We start from the raw sequence: 17,946 nt of genomic DNA on the forward strand, positions 1-17,946 counted from the left end.
GTTAATTTTTTTTTTGTCATAATAAAAAATCTCTATGGTAATCGTATTTTCAACCTAGCTATCCGGTATTTTAGATCGACAACTGAAATTAATTAAGATTTGAATCGAGTAGATCCATTTTAGAAACAAGTATCTTATTATAACTTTATTTTCATTTTAAAAGTTAAAACTCTGATTGAATGGTTAAACTGATCAAATACTCTAATCACACGTATCGTTACGGTTAATGGTGAACTCACCTTGAACAAAAACTAATTTGAGGACATTTTTGGTGGTCAACATTGTTGGTTTTAGTTATTATAATTATTATTGTACGTGATTATTATCTATAACATATGATGGTGAATAGACATTGAAATCAAAATTCTTGGTATGATCTCACACAGACACCAAGCTTTGATCATCAAATTAAAGAATCAATTATTGTTTATTAGTACCAGAAACATTGAAGAAGTCAAGGAAATATCAATTTCAATTTCAAGACATCAATGATTCAAGGGGTTATCATAATAAATTACACTTTGACATAAAAAAAACACTAGGCATAATCATTAACTTCCTTAATTAACATAAATGCATTATAATACACTACTTTAACTTTGAATTTTTTTTACTACTCTTTCATGTAAATCATATATCAAATTATGTCTTCTGCATGTTACTTTTGTCTCTAAATTAAAATAAAAAACATTAACTAAAAAAAGAAAACATTACGTGGTTTCATAGATTTATGAATAGATAAGTGTGACATTTTGTATTGCAAATTACCATATATTTTACGCATTTAACCAAAAAAACAAAAAAGAATTTGAATTTGAATTAATCTATGTTGACATGTTACATTTTTTTTTAATAACAAGTGATATGTAACAAATAGTGTTGAATAATAAACATTGTTAGTCAAATTCCATTGTTTCTTTTACTTGTTTTTCATGACATATTGACTTATAATATGTTACATGTTGAATATTAATTGTTTTTTTAATGGTGTAACCACTCAAATCAATCTTAATTGGTTAAAATGAGGGTAAATTCAAAAAAAAAAAAAACCATGTGGTTTCACCTATTTTCGAAAAAACCCACGTGGTTTGTTATTTCAAAAAAAAAAGGACTGTGTTATACGCCGTTACCCGAAAAACGGAAAATGGCTTAACACCGTTAAAAAAGCTGACGTGGCATAGAGGTAAAATTGGAAAAACGATTTTTTTTTCTCTCTCCTCCTCCTTCTTCTTCCTCCTCCTCCTCCTTCTTCTTCTTCCTTCTTCTCTCCTCTTCCTCCTCCTTCTTCTTCTTCTTCTTCTTCTTCTTCTTCTTCTTCTTCTTCTTCTTCTCTCCTCCTCCTCCTTCTTCTTCCTTCTTTTTTTTCTTTTTTTTTTTTTAAGTTTCGATTCCAGAAATCTGAAAATTTTCCAGATTTCTGGAAAATTTCCGAAGCAGATTTCTGGAAATTTTCCAGAAATCTGGAAAATTTCCAGAAATTTCTGAAAAGATTTCCGGAGTATCGGAAATTAAAAAAAAAGAAGAAAAAAAAGAAGAAGGAGAGAAGAGAGGAGGAGGAGGAGGAGGAGGAGGATGAGGAGGAGGAGGAGAGAGAGAGAGAGAGAAATAAAAAAAATTCGTTTTTCCAATTCTACCCCTGTGCCACGTCAGCTTTTTTAACGGTGTTAAGCCATTTTTCGTTTTTTCGGGTAACGGCGTATAACACAGTCCTTTTTTTTGTAATAACAAACCATAGAGGTTTTTTCGAAAATAGGTGAAATCACAAGGTTGTTTTTAGAATTTACCCTTAAAATTATTACATTCTTTTACTTGTAACTGAACAAATTATAAGAGTTTTTTTTTTCAAGAATAAATTAATATGTTCGATTAACAATGTATCTCTCCACATGATAACTTCCGACCAATTGGAAAATGGATGAATATATACCATTTTATGAGAATTATTTGGTATTAAGAAATAAATAAGTACAAATTATCATCGATTAGTATAAGATTTATGATTGGACCTTAACTATCAGTTTGAGTTTTTAGTTAAATTGGTTTCATGACCTCTAGGACCAAACGGTCGAGGGTTTGAGTCCTGACAACCGCATTAATTTGTGGAACTAAAAACATACGGTAGGATGAGTCTGTGTTATACACGATGCAAACTCATTGCTCTTAAGATTTTGGAACAACCCATTGAACCAATTTTGACCATTTCAACTAAAAAGCCAATAATATGAATATAACAGCCCCAAGTGCTCTATTGCCTCACTCAGTGGTATAAAATTCAACGACAAAGGGAAACTGCCTCTAGTAAGGGCAACATAGTCATTCACCAATCACTAAAACATATTGATATAAGTATATTTGAATGTTGTGCTATAATGCTAGCTAATATTTCTTAGTGTATGAGATAAGATAAAAAAAAAAACGAGATCAAGAAGGGGGCGTGAACCGGTGGCCCACTCGAATGCTAAAGTTACCAAAGTATAGGAAGGTAAACATAAAGAAATTGAGTGTGAAATATTGTAGAGAATGTCAGTGTGTACCTTAACTATTTGGCATTGCTTTATATATATATATATATATATATATATATATATATATATATATATATATATATATATATATATATATAGGGTGGTAGTGGTAATTCCGGTAGTCGGTTAGAATATGTATTAACTCTCTTGAGGACATGTGTCAAACTTTGAATTATGGATGTTCGTCGTAATGAAGACAGTTTGGGTTGTAGGAAAACTGTCTCCTTTTGATTATAGCTGTAGAATTAGGGACCTATTCTCGAGTAATTTCAGAAATTCTCTCATTTGGCGGTTTATTCATTGAGACCTGACTTGATCCAAAGGATATCCTTGCAACACACGTGCTCGCTTATCTTGATGGTGACATGTGTGCAATTCGATATATTAATCTAATATCAGATGTCCTCTTCAATTTCCGAAGTTCTGTAGAGCTTCGCTCCGTTTGTGATTTTAAAGAATCTAAGGGTGATAGAGGTTCGACAACAATCGAAGTAGAAACTAAGCCTTATGACTAAATGAGATATCTTATTCTTGTGTTGTATTTGATTCTTCCTCCTTAATAGGTGAGACGTCTAAGCGCACTCCTTAAAAACTGGCATCGTTTCACAAAGCACACCGTCCTTTCGTGGATTATCTATCCACCATTTCTACTTTTCATAGTAATGACACCATGCTTCCATCGTTGCCCTATCTAGGATTAGATAGATAGAAGACTCTTTTGAGTTCCCAAAGTGTGCCGTTTCACATTATCTTTATATATTACGTCATTTTACCATCCTAGCGTGTAGATCCTATAAAAAGAGCATACAGTGAATCGTTTTTCTCTTCTTGAAATGTCCGCTTTCTCGATTTTCTCTTCTTGATAGTTTATATAGTTATTGTATATCTTGATGTATCCATGCATGTAAACGCACATTGGATTTTAAGTGTACAATAATGTTCATACTACCATATGTTAAATTATAGGCCTAATACACAAATAACCCCCTGAACTTGTCCAAATGTTGCAACTGCCCCCCTCAACTTTCAATTGTAACAACTTACCCCTTAAACTTGTCAAATTTTGTAAAACATAACCCCAAATTGGAAATTTTTTTACCCCGTATTTGAAGCAACCGTAAAAAAGTTTTTCCGGATTCGTATCACGCCAAAGATCTGATTATCATACTCCACGAGCGTTGCAGATTTTGTATTTCACGTGTTTTTTCAATTGCAGTCCATGTCAGCAATTTGGGGTTGTGTTTTGGAATTGGACAAGTTTAAGGGGTAAGTTGTTATAATTGGACAAGTTTGAGGGGTAAGTTGTTACAATTGAAAGTTGGAGGGGCAGTTGCAACATTTGGACAAGTTCAGGGGGTTATCTGTGTATTAGCCCTAAATTATATTAATAAATGAAGTTGTAAGGATTTAAATTCCTGATCACTTAGGGGGTATTTGGTTGCTCATTTTCATACTCATGTTTACATTTTCACTTCAAAAGAGAGAGTTTTAGATGTTTGGTTAATGACCTCCTGTTTGCCTTTTACACTGAAAAGTAGCATTTTATCAAAATAGAGAATCATTTCTGAGAGCAAACAACAAACAGTAGCTTAAAAAACTCTAATACCATGTTAAAAAACCAATCAATCTAAAAACTTATAAGGTAAAACACAATAATAATTTTTATATGACTCTAACAAGAACCAGCATTATATTAGTTATGATGTACAATAATTACTAGACATTTACTTGATTAATTAGTGATCATGGACTCCATTAAGTAACTGTATACATTCCAAAGCAATTGCTAAAACAAATTAGGGGATTATCATAATTATGAAATTATACATTGGAAAAATATCCATCAGCCTTTTTATTCAAAGTAATAAAAAAATTGGGAAAGATAAAAAAAAATAATAAAAATAATTACAAACTCAATCACCACCATGAACAACAAACCAATTGAACTTTATTCTTCACCAATCAACTTCTGCATAATATAAATTTCATTTCCTCACATTTTCAAAATCTCACCATTGAGAAGTTATAAGAACATAAAATAAAAATGTGTTAAAATGAAAGATTTTTCTTTTTTAATAAGTAATTAACAAACATGTCTCCAAAAACCCTTTCCATAATTTTTCAAACCTCTATAGAGAAAAGGATCAATTGAAGATATTATAAAGAAATTTTTCGAGTTTTACGTTCAAAACCGAACACCTCCTCCTCTGATTTCTCGAAAGGCGGAAGAGATCAAGGGATATTTAAATATATGTATCTTATAAAGATGAAGGGAAAGAAGAAAGTGTAGTAGCTCCCAAACTTGATGAAGTAGGTGCAATATTTTCATCTCCACCAAGATTATCCCAAAATAGAAAGTTTGAACATTGTTGAGATTCAACCCATTCATTAATTTCTTGCCTTTGCAAAATTCCCATTTCTCCTTCATCTATGCTACAAGATTGCATTTGATCCATACCCACCATATTCTCCATGTTCTCAATCAATGGTGGCAAGTAATTAGTATCCATTCCGATACTAAATGTCGCATGACCCCCCGACATGTTACTACCCCCGTTCTGATGCTGCTGATGATGATGATGATGGTTCGTATTCCATGTTTCGTGGAAAATCTCCCCGCGAACGTTGGCGTCCCCGATCACGTCAAGCGAAGAAGTGGTGGTATCAAACATAAATAAAGGAGCTGTGGATGAAGATGAGAATAGGGTTTCTTGAAGATGATGGGGTCTTGTTGATAAATCTTGATGAAATAAATCTAGTTGATTTGAGGTATAGTTATTTAGATGTGAATGATTATCAGTAATTGTTGCAGTAGATGTTGTTGAAGATGAAGGTTTTCTTATCTTCTTCTTGATCCATGAATTCCAATAATTTTTAATTTCGTTGTCTGTTCTTCCTGGTAAATGACTTGCTATATGAGCCCATCTACATCACACAAGAACTAATTAATCAAATTAAGCAATTTTGGGTATAAGGTCAATTACTTAAATTAAGATCATGACACAAGAACTAATAAATTAAACAATTTAACTAATCGGGTTCGGGATGAAAACGGGTTGTCGTATCATAATCATTATATGTAGGGTCCGTTTGTTTTACCTACTGTTTGCTGTTGGAAATAACTGCTTTTCCAAAAAACAGAGATTCTCTGCTTTTGTAAAATGCCATTTTTCAAGTGTAAAACTCTCCATTTTGAAGTGAAAAGGCAAACAGCAACATGAAAACTCTCATTTTGAAGTGAAAAGATAAACAGAAGCATGAAAAGTAGCAATCAAACACCCCGCAATCTATATATTCCACATAATTATACACGAAACTACTATCAAATCGGTTATATCTACTAACCCTTTACTTTCCTATATGATCCCAATTGGTAAATGAAAAATTAAGCAATTTGGTTAAAATGTCCAAATTAATTAGAGAAGCAGCAATTTAATTAGGAATTAATGAAAAACAAACTCAATTTTTTTAATACATAACAAGGAAAGGGATGGGGTTGAAAATGTGGATGCATGAATTTTTCTATTCAAAATGTGTAACACAACCTTTGATGAAATTAAAAATTAACTAACTACTTAATTAATTAATAATACATGCTAATTAACTTAATTTTGAAGCTCATTTGATTAAAAAAAACCAGTACTCTAGTACTATAATCTGACTCTTTCAGAAATTTTCTAGTCTCTAGAAGAAATTAAAATGAAGAACCCTAGAAATTAATTAATTAATGAAATTCATTAAATTAATCACAATTAGTGTATGTTTGTTTCTATTTTTTTTGCAACTGCAAACACTAGTGTTTGGTAAAATTCTGAACACAAAAAAAAACTAATATTTACTATCTATCAGCAACATCAAACAGCAAACAACGGAAATGCAATAGTACCTGTTTCCAACAACTCCATGAAGGCTAATAATCAATTTCTCCTCTTCAGGTGTAAACCTTCCTCTTCTAATATCAGGCCTCAAATAATTAATCCATCTCAAACGACAGCTCTTCCCACATCTTTGCAGCCCTAGTCAATTTAAAAAAAACGGACACCGAAAAACATTATTTCCTATAAATTCCTCCATAGTAGCATTTTATGCATATTTCTATTTCCCTAACCGGAAACAAAACATGCATAGAATGCTACTGAAAAGAAGTTTCCGTGCAACATAAACCCGAAAAACATAAACCAGAAAGACGAAAAAGTTAGAAAACGAACCAGCTTTTTCAGGGACTTCACTCCAGCAGCCATAGCCATGAGTAGTGATATATCTGATAAGTTTTTCATCTTCCTCAGGTGACCAAAGACCTCTCTTAACCTTCTGTTGATTGCAGCAAGAATGGTGACCCATTAATTAATTTCTAAAATTGTAAATAAAGAAGAAATCTTTTTTAGATTTTGAGTGGGGGAATTATAATTCTAGGCAAGAAACTATTGGAATCTCTCTCCGAATTTAAAAGTAAGAAAGAAAAAGGGGAGCCGACATTGAAATTTGGGGGATGGAGAAATTGGGACCCAGATTTTGCTTCATCTAACCCTAAAACGACGTCCCATCGACTGTGTTTTTGCTACTACTAATAATACTATTTTCTACGTACAACATTTTCTTAGTTACGTACACTAAATAACAAAAAAGAATAAAATTAGAAATTGTTTTGCTGGTTGTTTCATTTCAGACTTTCTCTACAATTTTCTTTACTGTCACATCATTTTAATTTTAATTAAGGAAAAGGATTGCAGGAATGTATATGGACATTTTTTTAATTTTTGTTATTTTTGAGTGAATTTTGCAGAAAGGGAAAGTTTATGCAACTTGATCGAATTGCGGCAAATCCTACCACCATACTGTTGTAATAATGGCTACTTAATTATGTTTTCTAATTTCTTTTATAAATTAAAGTTCAGAGGTAAAAAATGATTTTTTTATTACTGTTTTATTAGTTGTGAGTTTTTACTCATGGTCGCGGAGGAACTTATTACGAGAGTGTTTACATATTGTTTTACTTATAAAAACTCGTGAAAATGGAATTCAAATGGAATGTTATAAGAGTCGTTAGTTACTATTGAGTTTATTTTCGTATAAAAGTCGTTAGTTACTATTGAATCCAACTTGACCCCTATCATATATAGTCTAAAAAACAATGGTACTATATTAAAGAACCATTTAACCTAAAAACTTAAGCTAATAACTTGGCGCACCATGTCCATGGGTGGAGATAGAGCGGGATTGGAGAGGGTCAGGCCCTTCGATCGCCGGAACCATTCTTACTATGAATGGTTTCGAGCCCCGACACTGGGGATGGTAATTGGTACTGTATCTGCGGATATTCGGTACTACCCTATCCTAATAGGACTATCTGTACGCTGTATGAGACGGTATGAGAATACCCCCAAGGTAGCCGTCATAAATCTTTTATATATTAATAAATATTATTGTTTTTTAAATGTAAGATGTGAGATTCAAACCTCAACCTTTTGTTCTTCAACCATTGAGTAAAACCATTAAACTACTTTATTCTTATTAATTAAAATTCAATTTGTTCGATTTTTAGATGAATAATTTATTAAATTTATACTTTATTAAATTTGTAATATTTTTTGTTTTATATATTGATTCTTACAGGCTAATTAAATGAGATGGGTATGAGATGCAAAAAGTACATCCGTTAGGGTAATGAGACGGGTATGGGTAATTAAAAAATAAACGGGTAAAGGTTTAGGATTGGCACCCTACCCGTTGCTATCCATATCCGGCCTTTGGAACTATCCCTACTATGGATGGTTTCAACCTCATGTTTTCAACAAATTAAGGCCCGAAGTGTTAATTATATTATATGCTTGGTGCACCACATCATTCATATATTGGATCAATAATTTAATGTCAATTCATATATTTTAGTATTTAGGGTTTATAAATTAGGGGAGGGCGAGCCTTCGCGCAATGTTTACCGTGTGACTGAGAGGTCACGAGTTCGAGTCGTAGGAGCGGCGTCTTGCCAAAAAATTTGGCAAGGGAAGGCTTGCCCCTTATACATCCTTGTGGTGGGACTCCTCCCTGGACCTTCGTTTAGCGGGTACGCATAATGTACCGGACGTGACAATTAAGTTTTTGGTTCGACACTTCCTGTAGTATTTTTTTTTTTACAAACGCAATCATGTAGTTTATAAAATTTTGTATTGTTTTATTTTGTCAAATTTGACCGATAACGATCTCAAAATGAAAATTTTCAAGAATTAAAGTTGTTTAGTATCATATTTACTATAAAGCCATATTTTTAATTTTTCAAAATCATTATTTTTGGAGTTTTCTCTCTCTAAAAGTTAACTTTCTCTCTCATAAAAAAATAGCCTAAATGACCTCAAACTTAAAAGGTTGAAGAAATAAAGTTGCTTAAAATATCATTTAACTCTCGAAAATTTTCATTTTATCATTATCAACCAAATTTTGACAATATGAACCAAATGCAAAAAAAATACCACATGTACCCATCTGTCAATAGACGAAACCACAGAACATCTATTTATAATTAACCTAGATTTATTATTCTATTATTATTATCATCATCATGGGTGAGGCTGAGAGAGTTTTAGTTGTTACAAAATTAGATGCATGATCGAAATCGAGATACTTTTCTATAGCTGTCATATACTCTATCAAAATTAAATAGATCAACCCTCGAATTGATATGAAACAGATGCTGATCCTTTTCCCTAATTGTGCTACTTTACCAATATACTATGATTCTAATTATATCATCTATATATGTGGTTAGGTTAAATATTAATTAACCATTAGTTAATTGAATAGCTCAAGTAACATATTGTATGATTTAATTTTAATGCAATTTTTTAATTTTTTTTTATAATTTGTCATATTTCTCGATTCAAGACTTATCCGATATTTTAAATCGAAACCATATGCATATGGTGGACATTTTACATTTCTTACTAATTTGACAGTTTATGAACTAAATTGATATTTAAGTTCATTTTATACAAATGCAATTCGATTTTGGGGTCTATTTTGTCAATATGTAAATATAATTTAATAAAAAAACAAAAATGCTTTTGATTGTCATTAAAACTTAACTGTGTAATTTCAAATACTTTGTTTTGTTTTGTATTTATATTTGTAAACTTTAAAACTACAGATCTCTGTTTGTATACAGGACAAACCACAAACATTATTTTTGTATTTTGCAGTATTCTCTAAGTGTCCATTTGGTATGTCGTAATGCAATGTAATGTAATCAAAGTTGTAATGTAATCAAAGTGGTAATGTAATGTAATGGAATAGTGATCTTATTATCATGTTTGGTTGACAAATAAAAAAAAATGATAGAATGTAATTACCATTACAATATTTATGTTTTCCTAATTAAATTTAATCATAAAACTTTATTTACATAATTAAAATCAATGAAAAATATGAAAACGTAAAAACGTGAAAAAATGAAAAAGTGAAAAATGCCAAAAATTGAATCGAAATCAAATACAAAATTAGATTAACTGAAATCAATATATAAGTGTACAGTTTTTCGTTTTTTCATATTTTATTTTACATTTTTCTCATTTTTTTATTTCCATTTTCAACAATTTTCACCGTTTTCCCATTTTCTCTTTTTTTTTTCATTTTTCTCATTTTTCCGTTTTTTCGTTTTTTCGTCTCATTTTCAATTTTTCATGTTTTTCTATTTTTTGAGTTTGGAACAAAAATGAGAGGTTAGATTGAGATTTGACAAATGAAAGGTTAGATTGAGTTTTGAAAGTAGGAATTAAGATTACATGTCTTGGATTTGGATGTAATGAGAATTCAAGTCATTTTTCTATGTATTGGGGATTACAAGATTTGTTGAACAAAATTTAATTCAATGTTTTCTCATTCCATTATAATAAAATTGTAACATTCAACCAAACATGGTAACGAGCCTTCAATGTATTGATCATTCCATTATAAAGGTCATTACGTCTTATCAAACGGGACCTAAATATTTTTCATTAATTGAATATAAATACAACTAACTTTCACACATCAAAATATTAGAGATAAAAGACAGCAAAATAGTCCCAAGTTCATTCCATTATTGCATATTGAAAGCTTGGGGAGTCAACTTGAAAAGAGAAATTAGTGTAGGAAAAAAATAAAATAAAATTCTAAAAAAGCAATAGAAAGACAAAAAAAAAAAATACTCTCATTACCATTTGATTTTGACTGTGGCGTTAGCTTTTTTTAATACCGTTAGTTATTTGAATTGTCTTTACTAATGAAATGAACATCATTATCATTGTTTATCAAGTTTTGGAATCGTAACTATGTTTGAAAATGACCGAAATCATAAAATTTATTTTTGAAATTTCCTTTTTTTTTACCAAGAAGAAACCTTATAGGCTACAATTAGCTCTTTATTTTCTCTCCCAATATATACTTCTAAATGATCTCCTTAAACAACAAGATATCCATTGGTCTTTGTCTAATCCAAATGGATAAAGAATCATAAACAGAAATATAAATATAAATGTTGTACCTCAGAGCCAAAGAAGTTTACCTTTATTCAAATGGTAACTCACATTTAAAGATGCCCCCCTCCCCCCAACCCTTGAGTCGAATGAATTATTCTTCTTAGTGGTACCATCCTGCTTCATCTTGGGGAGATCTCTTGTGGGAAGTTTTTGTTCACTTTTTTTTTGCACTTGGATCGATATCCCAAGCCTGCTTTCTCCCATGCGGCTTGTGTAGATGTTGGTTTTTTCTAATACAAGTCTAAATTGTTTTAAGCATAAGCGAATGTCATCAAAGTCATTCATATTATGTTTAAAGCAATTTGACATCTTGCGTATAAACTCCAACCCATCATGTTTCCTTTGTGTCGTATTCATGGCGTTATGCGCCATTGCCTTGACTGGAGAAACTTGTCATGTGTTAAGAAGAACATTCCTTGCATCTTGTGATGCAACACAATTTTCTTTCTTCATTAAATTCATGATTGAGTGATGACATTGTTTCGGTCCCACCAAGCGTGCCAACAACTATTTCTACTTTTTTGGATTGGTACGAGCATGCTAGAGATTTTGTAATGAAAATCCCAAAAGAGTAATCTGGCTTCTAACTAAGATTATGGAAAAGCTAAAATGACGAAAAAACTTAAAGGTTCGAAATTAAAACCGTAAAGAAGATGGCTTAATTAAGAATAAACGCTTGAAATGAAGTTGAAATTAAAGGATTACAACTTAGGAATTGAGACTGTAGAACTTAGAATTGAAATGAAGATTGTAAACTAAGAAACTATTGAAAGAAACTAAGGATTCTCTAGAACTAGAAATGAAAAATGAGGAATTGAAAGAAATTTGCAGAGACTTGATGTTGAGTCTTGTGTTTTTAAGTTGATTTGGTTGGGGGTTGCTTTGTTGCACCTTCTTTCTTTTTTATATTTGAAAATCAACGTAAGAATAACTGTTTCAAGTAACTGTTGTCCACTTTCTCCAAGGATGCTCCCATAACATAAACTTCACTCAACTGCAGCTTTCTGATAGGGGTATTTTACCCCTATCTTTTAGCGTGATTTACGGGTTGATTTTGGATAAAATAAATAAGTTTAATTACAAAAATAAAGTATTTTGATAAAATAAAGAAATAAAAATAAATCTCGTACTTTCAGTTAATTTTTCGTGCTTTTGATTAGTTTAGGAAATAAAAACGTCAAGCTAACTCGGCTCGCAAGATTTGTATTTCAGGTACGAGCTAGGAGCAAAAATCTACTCAAATACGCGGGGCGTACAATCCTTTACGCGGGGCGCGAAACATGTTGTCAACAATAATTGCCTTATCCGCAGGCACCATGTGGAATTGACTCAGCATACGCAGGGCGTATGCCACCCTACACGGGGCGTATGACACATGTCGAAAATGATTGGCCTAATCCTGAAAGTCAGACTACACTGTCTCCCTGAGTTAACTCTTCGTACGCGGGGCGTATAACCATACACGCGAGGCGTACCAGGCGATTCTTCAATGATAAAACTCAGAGACTCTTTTACGTGGGGCGTACTTCAGCTACGCACGGCGTAAAAGTTCCAATTCAAGCAATAAAACTCCAGAGACTCAAACACGCGGGGCGTACCTTAGCTACGCAGGGCGTGCTTGAGACAACAAGACACAGAATTGGTCCACATGCAGGAGATTTCTGACGGAATGGGCATTTACGCGGGGCGTATCATGGGATTTCTGCACCAAATAATGTTGCTCCATATTTGTACTTTGTGAAATTACAACATTGCCCTTGCTTTATGTCTATAAATAGGAAGCTCTTGAACTTCATTTGAGACCAACCAAGAAACAATTACACATTAGAGAGCAAACTATACTTGTTTTGATTATTGTTGTAGGATAGATTCAGTTTTTGTAGCTAAACTCTCCACCTCGAGAGCTTGTTCGGTTGTTCCGGCATTCCATCGAAGCTCCGCTCCACCATTCGTCACCAAGCTCGAGAGTTCCACCTCCACGACCTAGGAGACGGCTTTGAGTCCGGTTAGCTAGTTTCAAGGGCGGATTCTCCCCTTTTACGTGCTAATTAGCTTGTACTCTTCCTATGTACTAAGCTTGGTTGTATTCCATTTATATACATTTCATATTTATAATTTCATGATTTATAATCTCTATTTCTCTTTACGTGTTAGTGTTTGCTACTTGTTTTGATATTGATAATTGATTATTATGTAGGAGAACGCGATTTCCGACGCCATTCGGGCTATCTTTAGGGAGTTATATAGGTGTTGCCCTACCGGAAGTGACAAACCGGAAACCGTAGGAATTGACAAACCACGGAACTTACCGGCCCTAGTTTCTAATTCCCCCGCATTAGACACGCCTTGACTAGGAATCACGTAGTCTAAGTGCTTCACGGGTCGGTCCTACTACACTTAGTCATCTCTGCAAGAGTAAATTATTATCCGTATACATTTAGAGTCGTTATTTATCGTGGTTATAACTTATCATAATTCATCCCACTTCATAGGGTTTTAGCTACATAAATCTGTGTCGCCAATAGTTAGGAATAGTGTGTAGTTGTGTCTTACTTTACCCCAAAGTAATCGTCGCTTAAATAACATACGAAACCGAGTCGTCTAATACTTGTAATTATAAATCCCGTGGATTCGATACCCGGTCTTAACCGGATTATTACTTGATACAATGGGGTACACTTGCCCCTAAGTAGTCGTAGCGTCTAGTAGAGTTAAGAGTAATTTATAAAGATCACATCCATAGATTTAGAGTCCGCACTCACAATATATATATTCCGTCGTAAGAAACTCTACCACTAGGCGTCACGCTATCAAGTTTTTGGCGCCGTTGCCGGGGATTTATAGTCTCCTACAATATTAGACAAAAACGTTTCATTGTTAGTTTAAGCATTCTTTTTGTATAAATTGTTTATATATACCTTGACTAACATTATTCTTTCTTGTTGATAACCTTTTATGCTTCTTTTTACTTTATGCACACCCGATCGAAAAGTGATTCTCTTATTCCTATTGATCTCGAAATTGAACGTACTCTTTATAGGATTCGAAAAGAGAGAATGGCAAATCTCAACAATGAAACTAACCAGCCCGAGATCAACAAAGGGCGCCGGAACAGCCCATGAATGACGACCGTAATGGTGAAGGCAACGACACGCGTTCGATGTTGGAGATTCTTGCTCCACATCGCCCTCAAATCCGCCACGGAATCGTTGCCCCCACTATTCCGGCCGACACACTTGAAATAAATACTAGCATGATCCAATTAATTCAACAACTCGATCAATTCGGAGGGGAACCCCACGAAAACCCTAACGAACACCTTAATAAATTTCTTATGTGTGCCGAAACTTCACGGCAAAACAATGTTCCGGTTGAGGCCGTCCAACTAAAATTGTTCCCTTTTTCTTTGACAGGGCAGGCACTGGAATGGTTGCACTCGTTAGAGGCGGGATCGATCACATCATGGAAGGAACTCGAGAAGGAGTTCCTATCTTACTACTTCCCGCCCTCTAAAACAGTTAAGTTGAGAAAAGATATCACTTCCTTTCGGCAACTTGGATACGAGGCCCTCCATTCAGCTTGGGCTAGGTTCCGAAAGTTGCTCCGAAGCTGTCCCCATCACGATATCCCTAAGCATGATCTAGTAAGCAATTTTATCATGGTTTAACACCTACTAATCGTGCAACCGTTGATTTTGCCGCAGGTGGGGATTTGTTTCACAAATCGGCAAGCGAGGCGTATGAGCTCATTCACGAATTAGCTAGGAAAAGTGTCCAATGGCAAGAAGATCGGCTTGCCGGACCCTCGCAGCATCAAACCTTTGCCGTAGAGGACGAGGCTTCCACAATCTTCATGATCGAAATGAATAAGAAGCTGGACGCTTTAATGGTGCAAATGAGCCTCCAAAATTCAGCACAAGTCCTAGTGTGCTCTCACTGTGGTGGTGACCACCAAGGTAAGGATTGTCAAGCCGGAAGCCCTTTTACCGGTGACGCCGAAAGAGTAAGTTATATAGGGGGACAACAAAGGTATAATTCTCATTATAACTCCTATCCTAACACGCATGCTTATCACCACCATAACAATAATAATAACAGAAGGAGGCCTCAACACATTCCATCTTATGATAACAAGCGGGATGAGTTGAAGCCCCCATCCAAACTCCATGGTAAATTTGTGGAACAAGGGTTGGGCCAATTCCCTCATGCACAAGACGCAATGGTAATTGATCTCCTTAAAGAAATATCTTCCCGTCTTGCTAACAATGAAGCATTTTGCAGGGACTTGGGACAGCAAATGGCCCAATTAAGTCACCGACGACAAGGGGGACAATATGGGTCTCCTCCGATTAACACCGAACAAAACCCGAGACCAAAAGATTGGGAGACTGCACAAGCAATAACTCTCCGTAGTGGTAAGGGTTTGGAACCACCAGTTCCAAAAGCGACTCCACTCGCTCCACAGGTAAGTGATGAACCGGAAGTGGTAAGCAACCCCGGTTCGGATCCAAAACCCGCGACTTCCTTGGATAAAAATAAAAATGTGTGTGATCCAATTGGAGCTTACGTACCGAAGCTCCCTTTTCCACAACGACTTAAAAAGGAAAAATTGGTCCACCAATACGGCAAGTTTTTGGAAATTTTTAAGAAACTTCACATTAACATTCCACTTGCGGAAGTATTCGAGCAAATGCCCACATATGCGAACTTTCTTAAAGAAATCCTCGCCAAAAAGAGGAAGTTGGATTATAATGAGACGGTAGCGCTCACGGAGGAATGCTCCGCGATTATAACAAACAAACTCCCACCTAAACTCAAGGATTTAGGTAGTTTTTCTATCCCTTGCACGATTGGTAATGTTGAGTTTAGAAGAGCTTTATGTGATTTGGGTGCTAGCATCAATCTAATGCCTTTATCTGTATTCAGGAAGCTCGGCTTGGGAGAACCTAAGCCTACCAATATGACGCTCCAGCTGGCCGATAGATCCATTACCCGGCCAAAAGGAATTGTGGAGGATGTCTTAGTGAAAGTGGACAAGTTCATTTTCCCCACCGATTTTGTAGTGCTCGATATGGCGGAAGACGATTCGGTACCAATCCTCCTAGGACGACCATTCCTTGCAACAGGTAGGACTCTCATTGACGTCCACGAAGGTAAGCTCATCCTACGGTTGCAAGACGAAAAGGTAGAATTTAACGTGTATAACTCCATGAAATTTCCATCTAATACCATGGCGGATTGCAATTTTTTAAACTCCGTGGACTCTATTGATCTTTTTGTTGAAGAATTTTGTGATAGGTCTTCTGCGGGAACCTCTTCGGAAATAGATGGTATTGAGCATTTGGATGAGGAGCCATTGAACAAGCCGTTTGAATACTCCTCCGAAATAGAACAATGTCTGTTGGCAAGGAGCCGGTTTGAGGGTTTAGACCGGGATAGCAAAGCAAAGCCGAAGACCTCTCTTGAGGAACCTCCAACTTTGGAACTTAAACCCTTGCCTCCTAATTTAAAATACGTATTTTTGCAACCTCCTAATTTCTTACCGGTTGTTATTTCTTCACTTTTGACAGCGGAAATGGAGGAAGCATTAATTGCGGTGTTACAAAAACACAAAGGCGCATTTGGGTGGACCATTCACGACATAAAAGGGATCAGCCCCGCTATTTGCACACACCGCATCTTTATGGAGGATAAAGTCAAGCCCCCCGTGCAGCCGCAACGACGGCTTAACCCCAATATGAAAGAGGTAGTGAAGGCCGAGGTAATCAAACTCCTCAACGCATGTATAATCTTTCCTATCTCCGATAGTCCATGGATTAGCCCGGTCTAATGTGTTTCCAAAAAGGGGGGGCACAACGGTGACAGAAAATGATCAAGGGGAATTAATCCCCACACGGAAAGTAACCGGGTGGCGAGTATGCATTGATTATAGAAAACTTAACGATGCATTGATTATAGAAAACTTAACGAAGCCACCCGAAAAGATCATTTTCCCTTGCCGTTCATTGACCAAATGTTGGAAAGAATGGCGGGTCATAAATTCTTTTGCACCCTCGATGGCTTATCCGGTTATATGCAAATTCCCGTCGATCCTTCGGATCAAGAAAAGACAACATTCACTTGTCCGTATAAGACATTTTCATATAGGCGGATGCCATTTGGGCTTTGTAACGCCCCCCCACCTTTCAAAGGTGCATGACGGCTATATTCTCCGAAATGATTGAGGATTTCATGGAAGTCTTCATGGACGATTTTTCTGTTTTTGGGTCGTCCTTTGAGATTTGTTTAAGTAATCTTGATAAAGTCCTCCAACGTTGCGAAGACACTAACCTTGCGCTCAGTTGGGAAAAATGTCAATTTATGGTTCAAGATTGCATTGTCTTGGGACACAAGGTGTCCGGGGAGGGGATCGAGGTCGATCCGGCCAAGATCGAGGTAATTGAAAAACTACCTCCACCAATCAACGTTAAGGGAATTCGGAGTTTCTTGGGTCATGCGGGGTTCTATAGACGATTCATCAAGGATTTCTCTAAAATAGCAACCCCCTTGACCCAACTCCTTGCAAAGGATGCGGAATTTAGTTTTCCCCCCGAATGTTTACTTGCATTTAATACGCTAAAGGAGAAACTAGTTAATGCACCTATCATGGTGAAACCCGATTGGAACCTCCCCCTTGAACTCATGTGTGATGCGAGTGATTTGGCTGTAGGTGCTTGTTTGGGCCAACGAGTGGATAAACTCTTTCGCCCTATCTATTATGCGAGCAAAACGCTCAATGAGGCCCAACAAAACTATTCCATCACGGAAAAGGAGATTCTTGTCGTTGTTTTTGCTTTCGATAAATTTAGGTCATATCTTGTGTTATCCAAAATTATCATATACACTGACCACGCAGCTCTCAAGTACTTGATG

At 35.2% G+C, this 17,946-nt stretch overlaps 1 protein-coding gene across 1 annotated transcript; it reads right to left on the reverse strand.

The window, feature by feature from the left end:
• Positions 1–4,332: 4,332 nt before the first annotated feature.
• LOC136210853 (transcription factor MYB3) lies at positions 4,333–6,937 on the reverse strand. Its single transcript, XM_066002272.1, has 3 exons — positions 6,734–6,937; positions 6,412–6,541; positions 4,333–5,450 (listed from the first exon to the last, which is right to left on the reverse strand). Exons 1-3 carry the CDS (start codon positions 6,864–6,866, stop codon positions 4,784–4,786), a joined length of 930 nt encoding a protein of 309 aa, XP_065858344.1. The 5' UTR covers positions 6,867–6,937; the 3' UTR covers positions 4,333–4,783.
• Between the last annotated feature and the right edge of the window lie 11,009 nt (positions 6,938–17,946).

The sequence above is a fragment of the Euphorbia lathyris genome, chromosome 1, assembly GCF_963576675.1.
Source record: "Euphorbia lathyris chromosome 1, ddEupLath1.1, whole genome shotgun sequence".
NCBI lineage: Eukaryota > Viridiplantae > Streptophyta > Magnoliopsida > Malpighiales > Euphorbiaceae > Euphorbia > Euphorbia lathyris.

Coding starts and splice junctions, on each gene's coding strand:
- LOC136210853 (XM_066002272.1), bottom strand. CDS start 6,866: ATGGGTCACCATTCTTGCTGCAATCAACAGAAGGTTAAGAGAGGTCTT. Junction 6,542..6,733: donor TGAAGTCCCTGAAAAAGCTG/GTTCGTTTTCTA, acceptor TAAATTGACTAG/GGCTGCAAAGATGTGGGAAG. Junction 5,451..6,411: donor CATGGAGTTGTTGGAAACAG/GTACTATTGCAT, acceptor TGTGTGATGTAG/ATGGGCTCATATAGCAAGTC.